Source organism: Mastomys coucha, unplaced genomic scaffold (genome assembly GCF_008632895.1).
Source record: "Mastomys coucha isolate ucsf_1 unplaced genomic scaffold, UCSF_Mcou_1 pScaffold1, whole genome shotgun sequence".
NCBI classification, from domain to species: Eukaryota; Metazoa; Chordata; class Mammalia; order Rodentia; family Muridae; genus Mastomys; species Mastomys coucha.
The window spans coordinates 52,888,169-52,903,622 of record NW_022196891.1 but is presented as its reverse complement, the minus strand read 5'-3'; the positions used below and the strand labels follow the sequence as shown (position 1 = coordinate 52,903,622).

General features: G+C 51.1%; 1 protein-coding gene across 2 annotated transcripts in view; it reads left to right on the top strand.

Annotated features, from left to right (window-relative positions):
* Lhx4 (LIM homeobox 4) overlaps positions 1 to 15,454 on the top strand; it is a 56,652-nt gene that overhangs the window by 8,313 nt on the left and 32,885 nt on the right. Inside the window, exon 1 of one of the 2 annotated variants that reach the window (XM_031385362.1) lies at positions 1,123 to 1,437. The exons of the other annotated variant lie outside the window; for it this stretch is intronic. Coding sequence (XP_031241222.1) covers positions 1,362 to 1,437 — 76 coding nt within the window. The 5' untranslated portion in view covers positions 1,123 to 1,361. Of the gene's footprint in view, positions 1 to 1,122; positions 1,438 to 15,454 lie in introns of those variants that run through there. 2 annotated transcript variants of the gene reach the window in all.

The window sequence follows — 15,454 nt, the reverse complement described above, 5'->3', positions numbered from 1 at the left end:
TTAAACACAACAGCAACGCACGCCCCTTTGCTGCCAGCCCCGGGGGCCGGGTGCACGCCTCCGCCCAGCGCACACGCGGCCGGGGATCGTTCAAAGTGCCCGCGGTGGCAGCCGGTTCCGCCGAGCGGTCTCCAGGAGCCAGAGAGGGCGGATCTGGGTGGACGCCGGCTGCCGACCCACTTGGGAGAACCTGCGGCGGGGAGGCGTGGGTCTGGGGACTGGACCCAGGGTGGTGAGAGTGCCGACCGTGGCGGAAAGCCGAGGCGAGTGTGGGCGCGCACGGAGACCCGCGCCCCGCCACCTCCGTGCGCGTCCCAGGCCGCCTTCCTCCACCCGGCCCCGCGGCGGCCCGCTGCGTGACTCGCGCGTTCCCGGCCGAGTACGAGCTGTCCCTGGCCCAGCCTCAGCCAGACGCGGGGGAGAGAGAGTAGGGTCTAGTTAGTCCCGGCCAGAAAGGAATGAGCCAGGAAAAACAAAAAAATAAAGTGGAGGATGGATGGAACCATCCAGTTACAGAACATGCTCGGTGGGTTGGAGAAGCTCTGAACTCCCAGCGCCAACTCAGGGTCCGCCGGGTCCTGGTCCTCCCCACCCCCTCCTTGATCCAGAGGACAGATGCTGGGGACGAGCTGGGAATCCCCCAAGCCGGCAGACACCAGCACGGCGCAGTCCCCGCGCTCCGGGACCACCTGCTGCCGCGGCCCAGCAGCCCGCCGCAGTATTTATACCGGGGCGCGAGCCCGCACGGCGCGGTGGGGGGGAGGGGCTGCAGGCCCCGCCCCCCGCACGCGGCCCCGCCCTCCCGCACCTCGGACCAGATTCGGGGCTACCGGACTCCCCCTCCCCCTTCGCACCCTCCCCCAGTCTGGCCAGCCGGGGGGTCTGCAGCGGGCCGCGGGGTTGGCAGCATGGGCTGGAGGGCGGGCTTCCCTGCGGGAAGCGACGTCACGGCCGCTCCCGCAGTGTGAATGAATCAAAATGCCTGGGTGACCGCGGCCTCCCGGGCAGCCGGCACGCGAAGGGTGGGGGGGGAGGGGGAGAGAAGAGGGCGGGGAAGGGAGGAGGGGGGGCGGTAAAAGCCAGAGCCGCAGCAACAGCGTCTCCTCAACCCCGGGATGTGCACCAGCCCGGGAGAGCGAGATCAAAGGGATTTGAAACAGCCTGAGGACTGGCGGGGGGAGGGGGCCGGCCAGCTTGTGGAGTCCTCCCGGAGAGGCGGAGGGCTCGGCTTCCTCTGTGACTTCAGCGGCCTGGTTGGTTTTATTATTATTATTATTATTAATTTTCAAATTTCCGAACCCAGCCAGAGGGAGAGAGCGAGAGATCTCGGTAGACTGCGACTTGCTGCCTCTGGCTCCGAGATGATGCAGAGCGCGGCTGTCCCCGCGGAGGGGGCTGTCAAGGGGCTCCCGGAGATGCTCGGTGTGCCGATGCAACGTAAGACACCCTCCTTTCTCGCTGATTTAATATGATAACAAGACAGCTAACAGCCTCGGCGGGTGCGGGGAGGCCGGACGCGCCTTTCGTGGCTCCGGCCGGGAGGGGTCGGGGTGCAGAGGCGGTCACCGAGCTGGGGTACCTTCCAGTCAGGGTCTGAAGGGCTTGGCTCTTGGCGGTTTGGGATCCAAGACGAAAGCTTCCGGGATACTGACCGTGGAGGGCCCAAGGGTATAGAAAGTAGCATCTTTGGGCCGTGGCTTTTCTGGGAGTCCAGGGGAGGATGCTGTTTGGGGACAACAGAGGTTTCCGGCTACAGGCCAGGCCCGAGGGCAAAAGTGGTCCCCCAAATGTTTACCTTTCGCGGCCACGGCCAAGGCTCGCAGAACAGCTGGTGCAACTTTACCCCAGCTGGCGGGAAGTTGGAGAGAGCGTCCCGGGTCGCAGGGCTGTGCAGAAGCCCCCCCTGCCACACTCTGGGTTTCGGCAGTTCGAGCACTTGGTCCCTGCTGCCCCAGGCACCCGCCGCTTGTGTCGCCGCCGACCGACTGCTCCGGGTGAGCGAATGCACTTGCTACATTCCAGCTAGCCGAGGCGTGCAGCGGCGAGAAGCTCTGGAACGAAGTTGTGGACTCGGCGGCGTGCCGCCTTTGCTTAGGCGAGGGTAGGCGATCTTAGTGGCACGGGGTTGGAAGAGGCAGAGAGACTCAGACGTTGTGGGCACTTTGCTAGCTCTCTCAATTTCTTCCAGAGCCTGCAATTAGTTATGGCAGGTTTCACCCCAGGTTTCTGGTGTGTACGGGTGTGCATACTCGGCAGAGATTTTCCGGGAGGGAATCTGTTTGTGTTTCTGACTCCTGAACAGAGAGAAGGAATCTGTGCAGAGACCTGAACAGGTCCTCAAGCTTAGCGCGCGCTTGCGGGCTCCTGGTTAATTCTAGGTCCGCAAACAGCTGCATTGGGCTAGTTACCCCTGGACACCCTAGAGAGATGAAGGGTTCCCTCGATGGGTTTGCCAAGAGACTGTACTTCCGCCTACGACTGCTTTAGTGATGCGGTAGGAGTTTATTGTAAGTAAGAGCAGGCTCCCCCAGGGATGGAGTCTACCTAGGATCCAGAGCTCAGCAGCGCGCCCTCCTGCGCCCTGCCTCTCCATCGCAGGGGTTCTGTAAGAGCGAATCTCACACTGGCAGGCTGTCCAGCCAGTGTCTTGAGCATTTTATTGTAAAGTTTTCGGGAAGAAAACGGAAGAGATAGCTCCATTCGAGCCTGTTTTAGATCGTTCCTCTGCTCTAGCCTACAGCTTTTGTGTCACCTGTTGGCGAACAGTTTCAAAGTTCGCTGCACCTTGGAGAGTTGACTGACAACGTATTCTGTAGGCAGTGTTGGTGATTGCTTCCATCAACCCACCGAGAGAGAGCCTGTAGGTTCTCATCTGCACAAACAGAAAAGCGAGCCCTTTCTAAGGTACTCACGTTCGGTCTGAATGAAGGATGTGGGATGTGACTCCTGTCCTCCTCCTTAAAGTACCTGTATTCTAATGACTTCCTCCACAGATGTCCTGTCCAAATTCTGGACTCTCCTCTGACTGTACTTTTTTTTTGTCATGTACAAAATTCTCATCGTCTTGATTTTTGTGTCTTTTGCTCAGGGATGTTGAATGTCAGGAACCCACTTTGCTTAAAAAGACACGGAAATCATTTCAGCTTCATACACTTCTTCAAAGGCTGAGTCTGGACCCATATACTGTAGAAAACTTAAGGAGGCAAAGAAAATAACTCTGGGTGGAGAGGGAGAAAAGGAGCGTGGGAGGGTGGGAAGGAAAGAGAGAGCCTACTGATTCGAGTGGTTCCCAAGGGCAAAGCCAACCAAGAAGTGGCATCAGCCTTTCTTTTGTCTTTCTTGGGGTCTGAGGAAGAAAGAGTAGGAGGCACCAGTCAAGATGGCAGGGTCCAATCCCCGGAAGGGTTCACGATTCTTTCTTCTTTCCCCTCACAAGCATATCTATCCACCAGCTTTACCCTGTGACTGGGGGACAGGCATGGTTCCTTCTCTTAATTTACATTAACCTCCTCTTTCCTGATGGTAGGGAGGGCCTAAGGACCTAAGAACCTTGCTGGAAGAGTATGGGGTACATCCTTGGGCATGGAGGAGAAATAGGTGTAACCCTAGGGCTATGGTCTCTCTCAGCCCCTAGAAAAGATATTAGCACTGAGAGACTTATTCAAGGGAGATGGACCCTCCAGCGGGCCAAGCAAGTTTGGGTTGACCCCCTTCCTCACAGGTGCTGTCTGTCCCGTCTCTCAGAACCACCATAAAGAGTACGTGTGACAGTGGTATATGGATCCCTAACCCCTGATGCCCTAGACTGTAGGGACTTTGTAGGATTTTAAATCCGGGGAGTGGGGGGTGGGGGGTGGGGAAGGAGGGGAGAAATGGAAAAGTCGCTCTGCCTATTTGGGGACTGGTAAAACACATTCCTTGGGAAAATGTCTCCACTGGTGTAACTTCACTCCCTCCAGTACCCGCCCACAACGCCATAGCTCCTAGTGCTGCTCTGCCACAGGTCAGTCCTGAGGTTGGCTCCTCTTTGCGCAGTGGCAACCTTTGTGCTTCACCCCTCCTGACCTCCCTGCCTGACCTCCCAGCTCAAACGGTCTCTAGCAGGATGCGGGCGGCGCTCTTCTCTGATAAACTACGCCTCTACCAGCGGCTGTCCAGATGTTGGCTTTGGAAAGATTCGGGGAGAGAAGGCTGGCAGTGATGCCCAAAGCAACCTGGGGTAGAGAAGAAGGGTTCCCCTTTGCTTAGGTCTCCCTTTGGCCCCATGTTCTCCCTTTCCAGCCAGTGTTTTCTAAGGAATTTCACACCACCGCTCCTTAAGGTGGGTGGCTCTCGTGTTCCTTTGATGACACCCTCGAGGTCACTTCTAGGTTCATTTTGAGAATAGGTGTCTTTCTGGGGGGGCGTATGGATGGGTTGGGGGCTGCAGATGAGTGAGTCCTCCCAGCACCTGCCCCTCAGTCCCCACCGCCGTGCATCTGGACACCGCCGGCCTGGCCCCTCTCCCGCACTAAAAGACCTTTTAGAAAAGCCAGATGCATAGGAAGGTGCGGAGCATTGTCCGCCCTTTGCCCTGGGTTTGAACCCATCTTTACAAGTCTTCCTCGGCATCAAGGGCGGGGGAAACTGGCGATCAGGGGGATTGTTGGCGGGCAAGTGGGGGGTAAACCGCGGAGGGAGAAGGAAAGAACCAGCCAGTCCAGAGTGGTAAAACCAGGAGCGGCGTTTCTGAGAGTCCAGAATCCTGTCCTCCAAGCAGGGTTTACAAGCCTGACCGCTGCCTTGGGTGGGGAACTTCTTTTTCAGGACTTCTCTCAGAAGCCGCGAGCACTCTTCCCTCCGTTTCTGCCTCCTCTCCCAGCAGGAGGAAGACCCCACAAAAACTGAATGTAGACCAGGGAGGAAGTCACCAGATTCCGACAGGGAATTTCAGTCGGTCACAGTGCGCTGCCTGACTCTCGGTCATACACACACACACACACACACACACACACACACACACGCTGCTGGACTCTCGGTCATACACACACACACACACACACACACACACACACACACACTCTTCAAAATGAGCCTATTTTATTCTCCCTGTTCGGGATGGTTCTCCCCGCTAGCGCTTCAAAGCTAGGGTGTTGAGTTTTGCCTTCCCTAACTGCTGGACGCTGCCCAGCCCTCCGCCAGAGTTATTAGTTGAAGACCACATGAAGAGACCCCCGCGACAGCAACTCTAAGGACAACGGGTGGTCTAGAGTGTGAAGGGTCGAGCTGGCTCTGGCAGTGCCTTTTTGGATGGCAGTGAAATTTGGCGGAGGGAAATTTGGGAATCCTCGCGGCCCCTTCTGCCCCGGCTGTAGATTTAACGATTAACCCTCATCATGGTCGCCGCGGTGGAGAGGGTGAAGTGGGCGAAGGGCAAAAGGTCTGCGCGCAGCAGTTCCTCAATGTCCCTGGAAGTCGCAGAGTCAGGAGTGGGGCAGGGAATCCCGCTCTAATTTGGTGCTAGCTACTTTGCTTGCCTGCAGTGGTGTTAGGCGGGAGTGGCGTGTTTGGGTCTGGGAGCGTGACCTGTGTGACCTCTCTCTGCCCCGCGGGCACCGTGGGCCTGGGTGGCCCTGGCGACAATGCCGGATCCCTTTTCGCGCTCTTGCAGGCGTCGCGAGCTGCTGCAGGTGTGAGTTCCATTTGTGCCCTGAGTTTGGGGGACAGTCGCCGATGTAGGCAGGTGCCACCGCGATCGTTCTCTGGGACTTTGCTCACACTGTGTCCGGGACTATGGGGTGGCCGGAGGGAGTGTGACAAGGGTGGGAGTGCTTGCGGCCGGCTACTGCTCCTGGTTGCTTGCGCCCTTGGCCCCTTTTCTCCACCTCGGCTCCGCTCGCGCTTCCTCTTCTGCGTTCCTTCTCGTACCCGAGGTCGGATCTAACTGAGGCAGCCGAGCCTGGGACGCATTTCTTGTTTCTGAGGGTCGGCCAGGGCTGAGTGTCTCTGCGAGAGGAGGAGCGAGGGTCAGAGCGCACGGTGCCAAAGTGGCCGCGCTGCGACCTCCTGGGCGGCCCGCGCCCAGTTCGCGCCCAACTCCTGTTAAGACCGAAGCAGAGAGTGGCGCCAGTCCGGAGCTCCCGCAGGACACCGCCGTCCCCGGGAAACGCTGCTCGCCTCCTGGAAGCCACTGCTTCTTCCCTCAGCAAGGAGGCGGCCAGCAGTAGTGTCGCACGGCCCGCTCCTTTCGCCGGGTTCGAATCTGGCTCCCTCGTTGAGGACATGAAGAAGGCTGGAAACTCACAGTCTTGAGAAAAAAAAAAAAATCAAGGTCTCTGGGTGGACAGAGGGTGATGCTCAGCCCGTGGCTGACCAATTGGTAGCTCTTTGTCGGCGAAGGCGAGCTCGCGCCGGTCGTAAGTGACACACGCGGTTCCAGAAGGCATCACCTGGCTTTCGACTAGGCACAGTCTTCATCCCGTGCCACTCCAGGGTCCGCTTTTCCTAGGACCGGACTTTATAACAGAAAAAAATTAAGATTACTTTTATACAAGGGCAACGTGCTTTTAAAGAGATCGGGAGGCGCAACTAATGACAAAGAATTATTAAGAAAGAAGGCGTAAGATAAAACCCGCAGGAAGTTAAGGGAGGGCAGGTGGCCTAGCCTGCCTGGGCGACCTCTACCCTGACAAAGGAGGTTAAGGCAAGAATGTGGGCTGAATCCGGTGGGGATTAGAGAGCCGGGGGCCCTCCAGACGTCGTTGAGCCCCCCAATCTGACTGCAAATTCCAGAATGATTTTAAGCCCAAGTCTTTCTGCAGGAACCGGGAGAGGTGGGACCCCCCTCAACGCAATCTCTTCCCATTGCGTAGACAAAAACAAGGGCGACAGTGTTTGCACAGTGACCCGATGACCCCGCTGACCAGGTGTAGACAGCCTCAAGTCCTAAATATTTGCATTGTCGCAATTTCCCATTTGCTTCGGATTTTAGAGCGCTTTCGCTCCCCAGTACAGTCAATTAGCGATTACTTAACCACCCGCATTAGCAGGCGAGCTGGACAGCGGGAAAGCGCCCGGTACTGCGGAGGAGCAGGCCAGCAGCAAGGGCAGCCGCTTGCAGCCCCGCAGAAGTGGACAATTAATTAACTGGGATTAAGGGTACTTTCTGTTGCCTTAAAAATGTCCTTTGAGACTCCGGTTTGGGGGGCCGACGTGGAGACTATATAGTGGGTTTCTCTAGCTGGGAAATGCGGGCGCCCTTCTAATTGAAATGGTGGTGGGGCGGGGGAAGATTGGATGAAGGGACCTTGTGTCATTTCTTGCAGTTAGGGAAATTTATCAAGAATAGAGCTGAGAAGCTTTGGGTGCGCGAAGCTGATGGGGAGGAAGGAGTGTGAGATGTTACTCATTTTGGAAAACCCAAGCTTAGGGAGACTCTGCAGCTGCAGTTTGCTGTGGTGGCACCAGGAGCATCTGCATGCATTTGGAAATGGCTTGATGGGAGCCCTATTTACCTCTGCAGTGGTTTTCTGCTGTTTCTTCCTTCCTGGAATTAGCAATACCCATAATACAGATGTGTCTCAGTGGCTTGAAAGTCTACTTTCCTCCTGGTTACTCCCCCCCCCCTCCCCTGGTATTCTTACAGAAATCTTTGCAGGAATGTGGGATCGCGATGAAATTCACCGCACAGGGGGTTTCTTAGAGGTGGTGTGCCAGCAACCTTTCAGGGTGAGGGGACCCATCTCCTGTCCCTGGTGCAGGATCAACCGGATTGACAGCTCAAGGCACCAGGTGTAGGTAAGACGCTGCCCTGGAGCTGGCGGGGGAGAAATCAGCTGCAAAAAAAGATATGGGGTGGTGAGCTTCACTTTTTTTTATCTTGAGTGTTATGGGGGGGGGGTCCCTCATCAAAATGGAGCATCTGTCAACCATTTTGAAGCAGTTGGTGGTGGTAGGTGGCCAGGTTGGCCTTAATTGGCAAAACTGAAATTGATTCTCCCTTGCAAAACATACTTGGTTAACTGTGTTTAGGGACGGACTGGATGGATGGCCATCCTTCGTGTGAGTTCTTGTTTCTGCTACTATTTTCCTAGACTTTTTTTTTTTTTTTTAAAGAAACCAGACTTCCTATTATCTTCCCTCTGTCAAGCTGGGTCTAGCCACAGATGTTTTACTGCAGTACCTCACCCCCAGATGCCCTTAAATTATAATTTGCCTTAATTATAATGTTGGGGGTTAAGGGATTGGTTCTGGAGGATAGACAAATAGAGCAAAACTTCACAGCCAAATTAATTGGAAGTTTCTTCTTATGAGGGAGAAGCTGCCAAACATATGGGATATTGCTACAGAATGTGACATCGGAAAAATACTGTGTGGAGATTTAGGAATGATTAGATGGGAAGGGGCAATAGAGATAGGGATGTGTCTACAGCATCTCCCAGACAGACTTGGATCGGCTTAGTGTATTTTTCTGTTTTATTTACAGTCACCAGAATATTTTATATACCAGCGAAGGATACTAATTCCATGACAGTCTATCTTCTTGAAGGTTATCTTTTCTCTGCAAATACATCTGACACTTGTGTGCTATTTGCTGCTGGACTCATATTAAAATAGCATCAAAATTGCAGCCTTAAAATGGACCACCAAGGTGACCTCTTGAGTCGTTTTCATCTACTCTTTCATTAAAGAGCTAGCTTGCTTGCTTGCTTGTTTTTGTTTTGTTGTTGGGTTAGTTTTTTGTTTGTTTGTTTGTTTTGTTTTTGTTTTTTTTTTTGGAACCATCTAAGCAGAAACAGAACAAAGGAAGTTTTTGATAAGACCCCAGACTGCCAAATGAACAAATAAGATCTGCTGGGCCACCGGAGGGAAAGAGACCACCATTCTGACACCAGCCTTCCCTGGCTCCTAGTCATTAAGACATTGAAACAAACTAGGAGAAAATTAAGAACTTACATAATAAGACACTTGTAGATTAACATATTTTAAGCATGTAAATGGATATAATTGGGTAGAGAATATGATTACCTTAAATGTGATGCCAATTTTTAAATTGAGGTGTTTTTTTTTTTCTGCCCAACATTTTTGTGGCCTGGCCTTTGTCTCTGGGTAATCCACCTCAAAATATCATGATGTTCAGTGCATCTTTTCTCTTTATATTTAAATAATTAATATCATAACTCTGTGCTCTGGTCGTGCTGATTTTAGATGACTTCTAGTAGATTATGAAAATCACTTATGACATTTTGGAAAGTTATACTACTATCTCTTGAAAACACAACAGAATAAATAAAAATGTTAAGTAGTAACTATAAATTGCCCAATAAAAATGAACTAAATGTCTTCCGTAACATAGAGTCAGGAAGAAGGTGGGGAATGCCAAAGGCATCTAGTCACGATTTGTCTCATATGTCCCTCATAATCCTGGGACTAAGGCTTTGTAGTTGTAAATTGCTGGATAAACCAGCACTCAGGTCACAGTCATCAGACAACCTAAGAAAGAGCGAGTGATCAGAAAATAAGATTCTACTGCCAGCAGTAATGGTGACAACTTTGAATTGAAAAGTTTATTTTTGAAGCAATTGTCCAGGCACAGATTTAATTTAATATAATTTAATTTCAATATAGCTTTACGTCTGATCTGCCACTTAGAAGATTCAAATATTTCAGAACTCGGGGAGTCAGGAGAGGTTGCTATAATTTGGTTAAGTCCTGTCTTAGCTCATGGGAACACTTTAGAACTGGTCATTCCCAGACTGAACCGATGAGCTTCTACACTGTTATCTTCCCAAGCCCAGAATTTTATAAAAGGCTCCCTGCTTTGTTCTTAGGGAAGATCTCTGACTGTTGTTTTCTTCTTCTTCCATAGAAGGCAGGAATGGAAATGTTTGAGAAACTGTGTGCATGATATTTTAGTTGTGTGTGAGTTTCCCTTATGCCCATTTTAAAAGTCAGTAAAGAAACTTATATTTAAAATCAATCAACTTAAATGTACATCAACCAAGTACTTATTTAGTTAAGTCACCTGTAAGAGAACAGAGGAGAAAAGCCTTGGAGAGGGGTGTTTTGGTGATAGATCATCGACCTTCCCTCAGCCCATGACCTTCCCTCAGCCCTAGGAACTGCCCTGGAGACAAAGGAAGTCCTAGCCTCAACTCAGCTCCCAAGCATGTGCCTTAGCTGCACAACCTTCTTGTGGTCTTCCAAATGAATGACTGGGCATGAGGCTTTGAAAGTATTTGACAGTGTTCAGAGGTCACCATAAGATGCATGGGGACCAGAATCACAGCTCTCATTTTGCAGATGAGGTGGCTGGGTTCACTCATCGAGGAAGCAAGAACATGGCCAAGCTGAGTGGGAGGAGTACCGTGGGGTCTGCAAGCAGGGAGCCTGGAAGCATCTTCCTAGGAGTCCTTTCTTGAAAGCAGCTGGAAGAAATCCCATTGTGAGCACCCGACTGCCTTGCTCTGTTATGACAAACTGAACAATGTCCATCCCAAAGGCAGTTCAAAGGCAATGCCCCATAAAGACGGAACGTTCAGATTCTGCAAAATGTTCATCTGGCATCAGAGCATGGCTAGATGGACATTATTCCTATTGGTATAAACTAACTTACTTTAAAAACATCGGAGCCATGCATCAGCATTGCCGTTCCACTGGAAAGATTTGAAACCGTGATTCGTTTACCTGGGAAGGTGCACTTTCTAAAGTACATTTTAGAAGGCATTGCTGGGTGTGTGGTAGTCTCCTTAGTGATTTTTCCTTCTTCTACCCTGTTGACCTTCTGTGACCAAAGAGAGAATTTCCATTTTTCAAAGAATTAAAACACATACCTTGTGAATTGTTTGCTGGTGGCTTCTGGTTCATTAAGAGCAGTTTCTTAGAAGTGAAAAAAAAATGCACACAGGTAGGTAGCTATCTCAGAGGGTATGAGTGGCTTGATATGCCACAGGTCACACCAGGCTTCATCTCCCAGCTTCCCCAAACTGTGAATGGAGGAACTAGAGGCTTGAAAGAGCAACCCACTTTTCTGTTGGGTCAGTCTGAAAACTAAGTCTCTGCTGGCTCTCCTGCAAACCCTTCAGGAGCTTTGAGGGCAGCTTTGTGAGCCTTAGGCTCCTGATGAGGAAATGGATTACAGTTCTAGGGAAAACTCTGTAATCTTTTGGACATTTCTTTCAAAGTCCCTAAGAACAATGCTCGAAGCTTCCAGCTCATCAGAACCTGTCCCATCCTTGCCTGCACATGCAAATTACCTCATCCCAAGGAGGAGTCTACTAGATTTCTCTTTCCCAAAGAGATGACAGTCTCCCATCCTCTAAGAGACAGAAAGGAGTGTGTGTCTGGATGTGCTAGAAGTCAGGGAGTGGAGGAATTTTGCGTGTATCAGTGAAGCAAGGTGTACTGGAGAAAATGGTGAAGTGTGAAGTAGGGTTTGGTTGTTGGTTGGTTGGTTGGTTGGTTAGGTTTGGTTTTTTCTTTTCCCTGACAGTATCTGAGGGTGAACAGAGCTTTGTTCTTGCCAGGCAAGTGCTCTGCTACTGAGCTATAACTTCAGTCCTGACCCAATCTTGATGCGCCTCAAATACATAAACTCACCTTGTTGGTGACTGTCTACGAGACCAGGCAGAAGGGAGCTAATGACTGGGCAATGGTATTGTTGAGCTGGGTGGGCCATACTCAGCTCATGTCATGACAACCTGGTAATTACAGACAGGCGCTATCGCTCCCATTTTAGACATAAGAAAACTGAGGTTCAAAGAAGTTTAGTCATTTGCTCACATCTGAGGTCTGCATGTGGCTCTGGCTCTAGTCTCTAAGCAACAGGCAGACCTAAGGGTTTGAAGGTCCAAACTTGAGAAAGCTTTGAAAGCTTTCAAAAATCACCCAGGAGTTTTGATCTCTCTGTCTCTCTGTGTATGTGTGTGTGTGTCCTTCTCTTGCTCTCTCTCCCTCCTTCCCTCCCTCCCTCCCTCCCTCCCTCCCTCCCTCTCCCTCCCCCAAAAGAAGAGGAAAGAAGAGAACTGTTTCTACGCCCTGCCTGACGGGTTTCTGGGGCACTCCTGTGCACTCTCCCGCACCCCGGGCTGGACAGCTCCCTCAGTCGGGCTGGACAGCTCCCTCAGTCGGGCTGGACAGCTCCCTCAGTCAATAGTGGTTTTCTTTTGACAAGCTTGACTGCAGACTTGGCTCTTTGCCAAAAGAAGAAAACTTAAATAAAAAACGACAGTGCCTTGGCCTATGAATATGTGCATGTTTGTGTGCAAAACAGTTGGCCTGTTTGCACCTGTGCATGTGTGCACATCTAGATTATATGTGTGTCTCTTTAAGTATTTGTGAATATGTGCACCCTTTGGCTAGTGGCTCATCTATCTTCTAGTCACTGCAAAACAGCAGTTTCAAGACAGTCTCTGTCTGCCTTCATTTACCCTCTATAAATGACAGAATCCAGCCTAATAAGGCTCGTGTATATGTATGTGTCTCGGGGTGTATCTTTGTTTATCATTGAGTGTTTATATGTGCACATGTCCCATGTCCGTCTATTGAGCCCCTGTATGTGAGGAGGTCTGCATGGATAGTTAGCATGCCTATGTGTGCATGCAGCTGGGCCTCACTTCATGCCTGAGCAGTCTGTGGACACAGGCAGCTCTGTGTAGTGTTCAGAATCACGGTTTCCCTTTTCCTGACTATCCCAGAGTTCTGTCTTCCCAAGCCTGAGTTACCTGTCTGCAGAGCTTTAGCAGAGAAATCGCCACACTTAGTGTGCAGCTAGGATTAAAGCTTCCACCTCAAAGGAAATGACTCCTCTTAACGGGAACTGAATTTACAGATTACAGCCTGTCTTTAGTGACTTCAAAGATCTTTCTAAATTCCAGTTTCCAAATGAGGACTTTGTGATGTTACTAAATATTGCCAGAAGTTGCGCTTACTGGGAGCTGGAGAGTCTCAGGCTTCTAACATGGTGTGGCTACAGCTTTATTCTTGGTGGGAAAATGATATGAGTTCTCTCCTGGCTAGGCTCTCCCAATCATAAACATATAATAATAAAATAATAATAATAATAATAATAATAATAATAATAATAATAATAATGATAATGATAATAATAATAAATCATTATACTAAAAAATATTGTAACTGTTTGGAAAATGTCCAGATACCTTTCTTTCTTTCTTTCTTTCTTTTTACTAATCAGATGAGTTTGTGTACCTTAGAATGTGGGGTCTGAGTTCATAGGTCAGCACCTTCTGAGGGGAGGGATGGGTCTGAAGTTGACAGGTGCCACCGACAAGCCAGGATCTCCCAGCAGAAGTGCTCTTGAGGACAAGGTCTTCCTATTCCCAGCCCTCCCCTAAGCCTTAGGCATCCACTCTGTGACACAAATCCTAAATTTGTGTCTTAGAAATTTGAATCTGCTCAAATGTTAGGTAGCTCAAGAGTCTCCATAGTTTCCATTTCTGTCTAGAAATGTTGCCGGGCGGTGGTGGTGCACGCCTTTAATCCCAGCACTTGGGAGGCAGAGACAGGCAGATTTCTGAGTTCAAGGCCAGCCTGGTCTACAGAGTGAGTTCCAGGACAGCCAGGGCTATAAACCCTACCTCGAAGAAAAAAGAAAGAAAGAAAGAAAGAGAGAGAGAGAGAGAGAGAGAGAGAGAGAGAGAGAGAGAGAGAGGAAGGAAGGAAGGAAGAAGGAAGGAAGGAAGGAAGGAAGGAAAGAAAGAAAGAAAGAAAGAAAGAAAGAAGGAAAGAAAGAAAGAAAGAAAGAAAAGAATGTAAGGTGGTGGTCAGTCCCCTCAGCACTGTCCTGGGCTAGCCTGTCTTAAAGAGTACAGGCAGGCGTGGGCTTGGTCCTCACCCCCACACAGCAGGCTCTGGGCGCTGCTGGCCCTCCTGACCCTTCCTCAGCCGTGAGTGAGGATCTGACTTAAAATATGCATGCTGTAGTTCACAACAGGCCCTCCAGATCCGCCTTTATTATTCTTCCTGGGCTTTGCAACTGTTTATTTTTACTTTAAAATCTCCCCCTTTCTGTATCTCTTATCTCTCTCAGTTGATAGTGGAATGTATTTGGAAGGTTTTGTTTGTTTGTTTGTTTGTTTAACATAAAACATGTCCTTGATCTATACCTTACATCTGTGTCAAACCCAAGGGTCTACTTTGGTCCCCAGACATCCTCTGGCCACCGCTAGCTGGATGTCCTAAGCCTGCCCAGCTGCGATGTCTCCTGGCTGCAGACTGGATCTCCTTAGCCTTCAGAGCTTCTCGCGGTGTGCTCTGCGCTCCCGCCCCGGCGCTGCTCCCTGCATACATTAGCCCTAATGTATTCCCTCTCGAATACCCATCATATTAAGTCTCTCGCTAGGTACCTTGCTCGAAATAAATTTTATGGCCATACATCCTCACCCTCATCACATGCATTTGTAGCTTGGAGGAGAAATACGGTCGTATCAAAGCAGTCGCACCGAGTAGACTAAACAATTGGGTAGGATTAGGCTGTGGTCCTGGAGCCAAGGGGGAGGCGGCTGCTTAGCCCAACTGCTCGGCTCAGAATCCAAGACCAGGCTCTCTTGGTCCCACAAAGAAGTCCCCGGTGAGCCATCGGGACTGAGACGTAACCAACTGTGTTCTTCTGGGAGCGGGGGAGTGGGGGTGGGGTGGGATGGGGGGAAGGTTTGTGGGAGGGCGGGGAGGTGATGCCCAGCGGTGGCAGGTGGTTGGCGCAGCGGACAATTGCACTCGGCAGTCAAGTGGCCAAGGTGCTGTACTGTGACCCGCCCCTCAGTATCCTTGTTGTTCAGTTTTCTCACTTTCTGCATCTTTTGTCCTTGATTCACTTCTTTGAGCTGGAGGGCTTCTGAGTTGTCTGCTTTTTCCCTGACAGAGGTATGGGAACAGACGTCCCTGCTATCCTCCAACCCTCCCCTTCAGGAGCGCTGGAGGAGCCACTGTCCCTTGCTGGAGGCGGGGCTTGACCTGGGTGCTCACCGCTGTGCTGTGCTTACACGCAGTCTCTCCTGGCCAGCACTCTTTCCAAGCCTTTCCCCCAACAGCACCGCTGCCCCGCGTCCCCCACCCCACCCCTACCCCGGTGGCCCCAGGTAGAGAACACAGGAGTGGCTGGATAAATACTTACTTCGAGGCAGGCATGTATGCCCCACGCATTCTGGCTTGTCCCACGATCTGCACTGGAGGACAGTGAGGTGTATGAGAGAAATGGCTATCAAGGTCCAGAGAGGTGAAGCCCACAGACAGATTGACAGGACTTCCTACCTCTAAGAGCAGCTAACCCATCTTGTAATCACAGAGAACTCCAAGGGAGGCAGACTGTGTATCCTGCCCTGCCCTTCACCTCAGGTAATCCTGAGAGGAAGTGTGGACCACATCACCCCAGTTTTCCAAGTGAGGAGCTGAGACAGAGTGGTCATCTGTCCAAGGTGACAAAGAAGAGCCAGGATTCAAATGCAGACAATCTGGT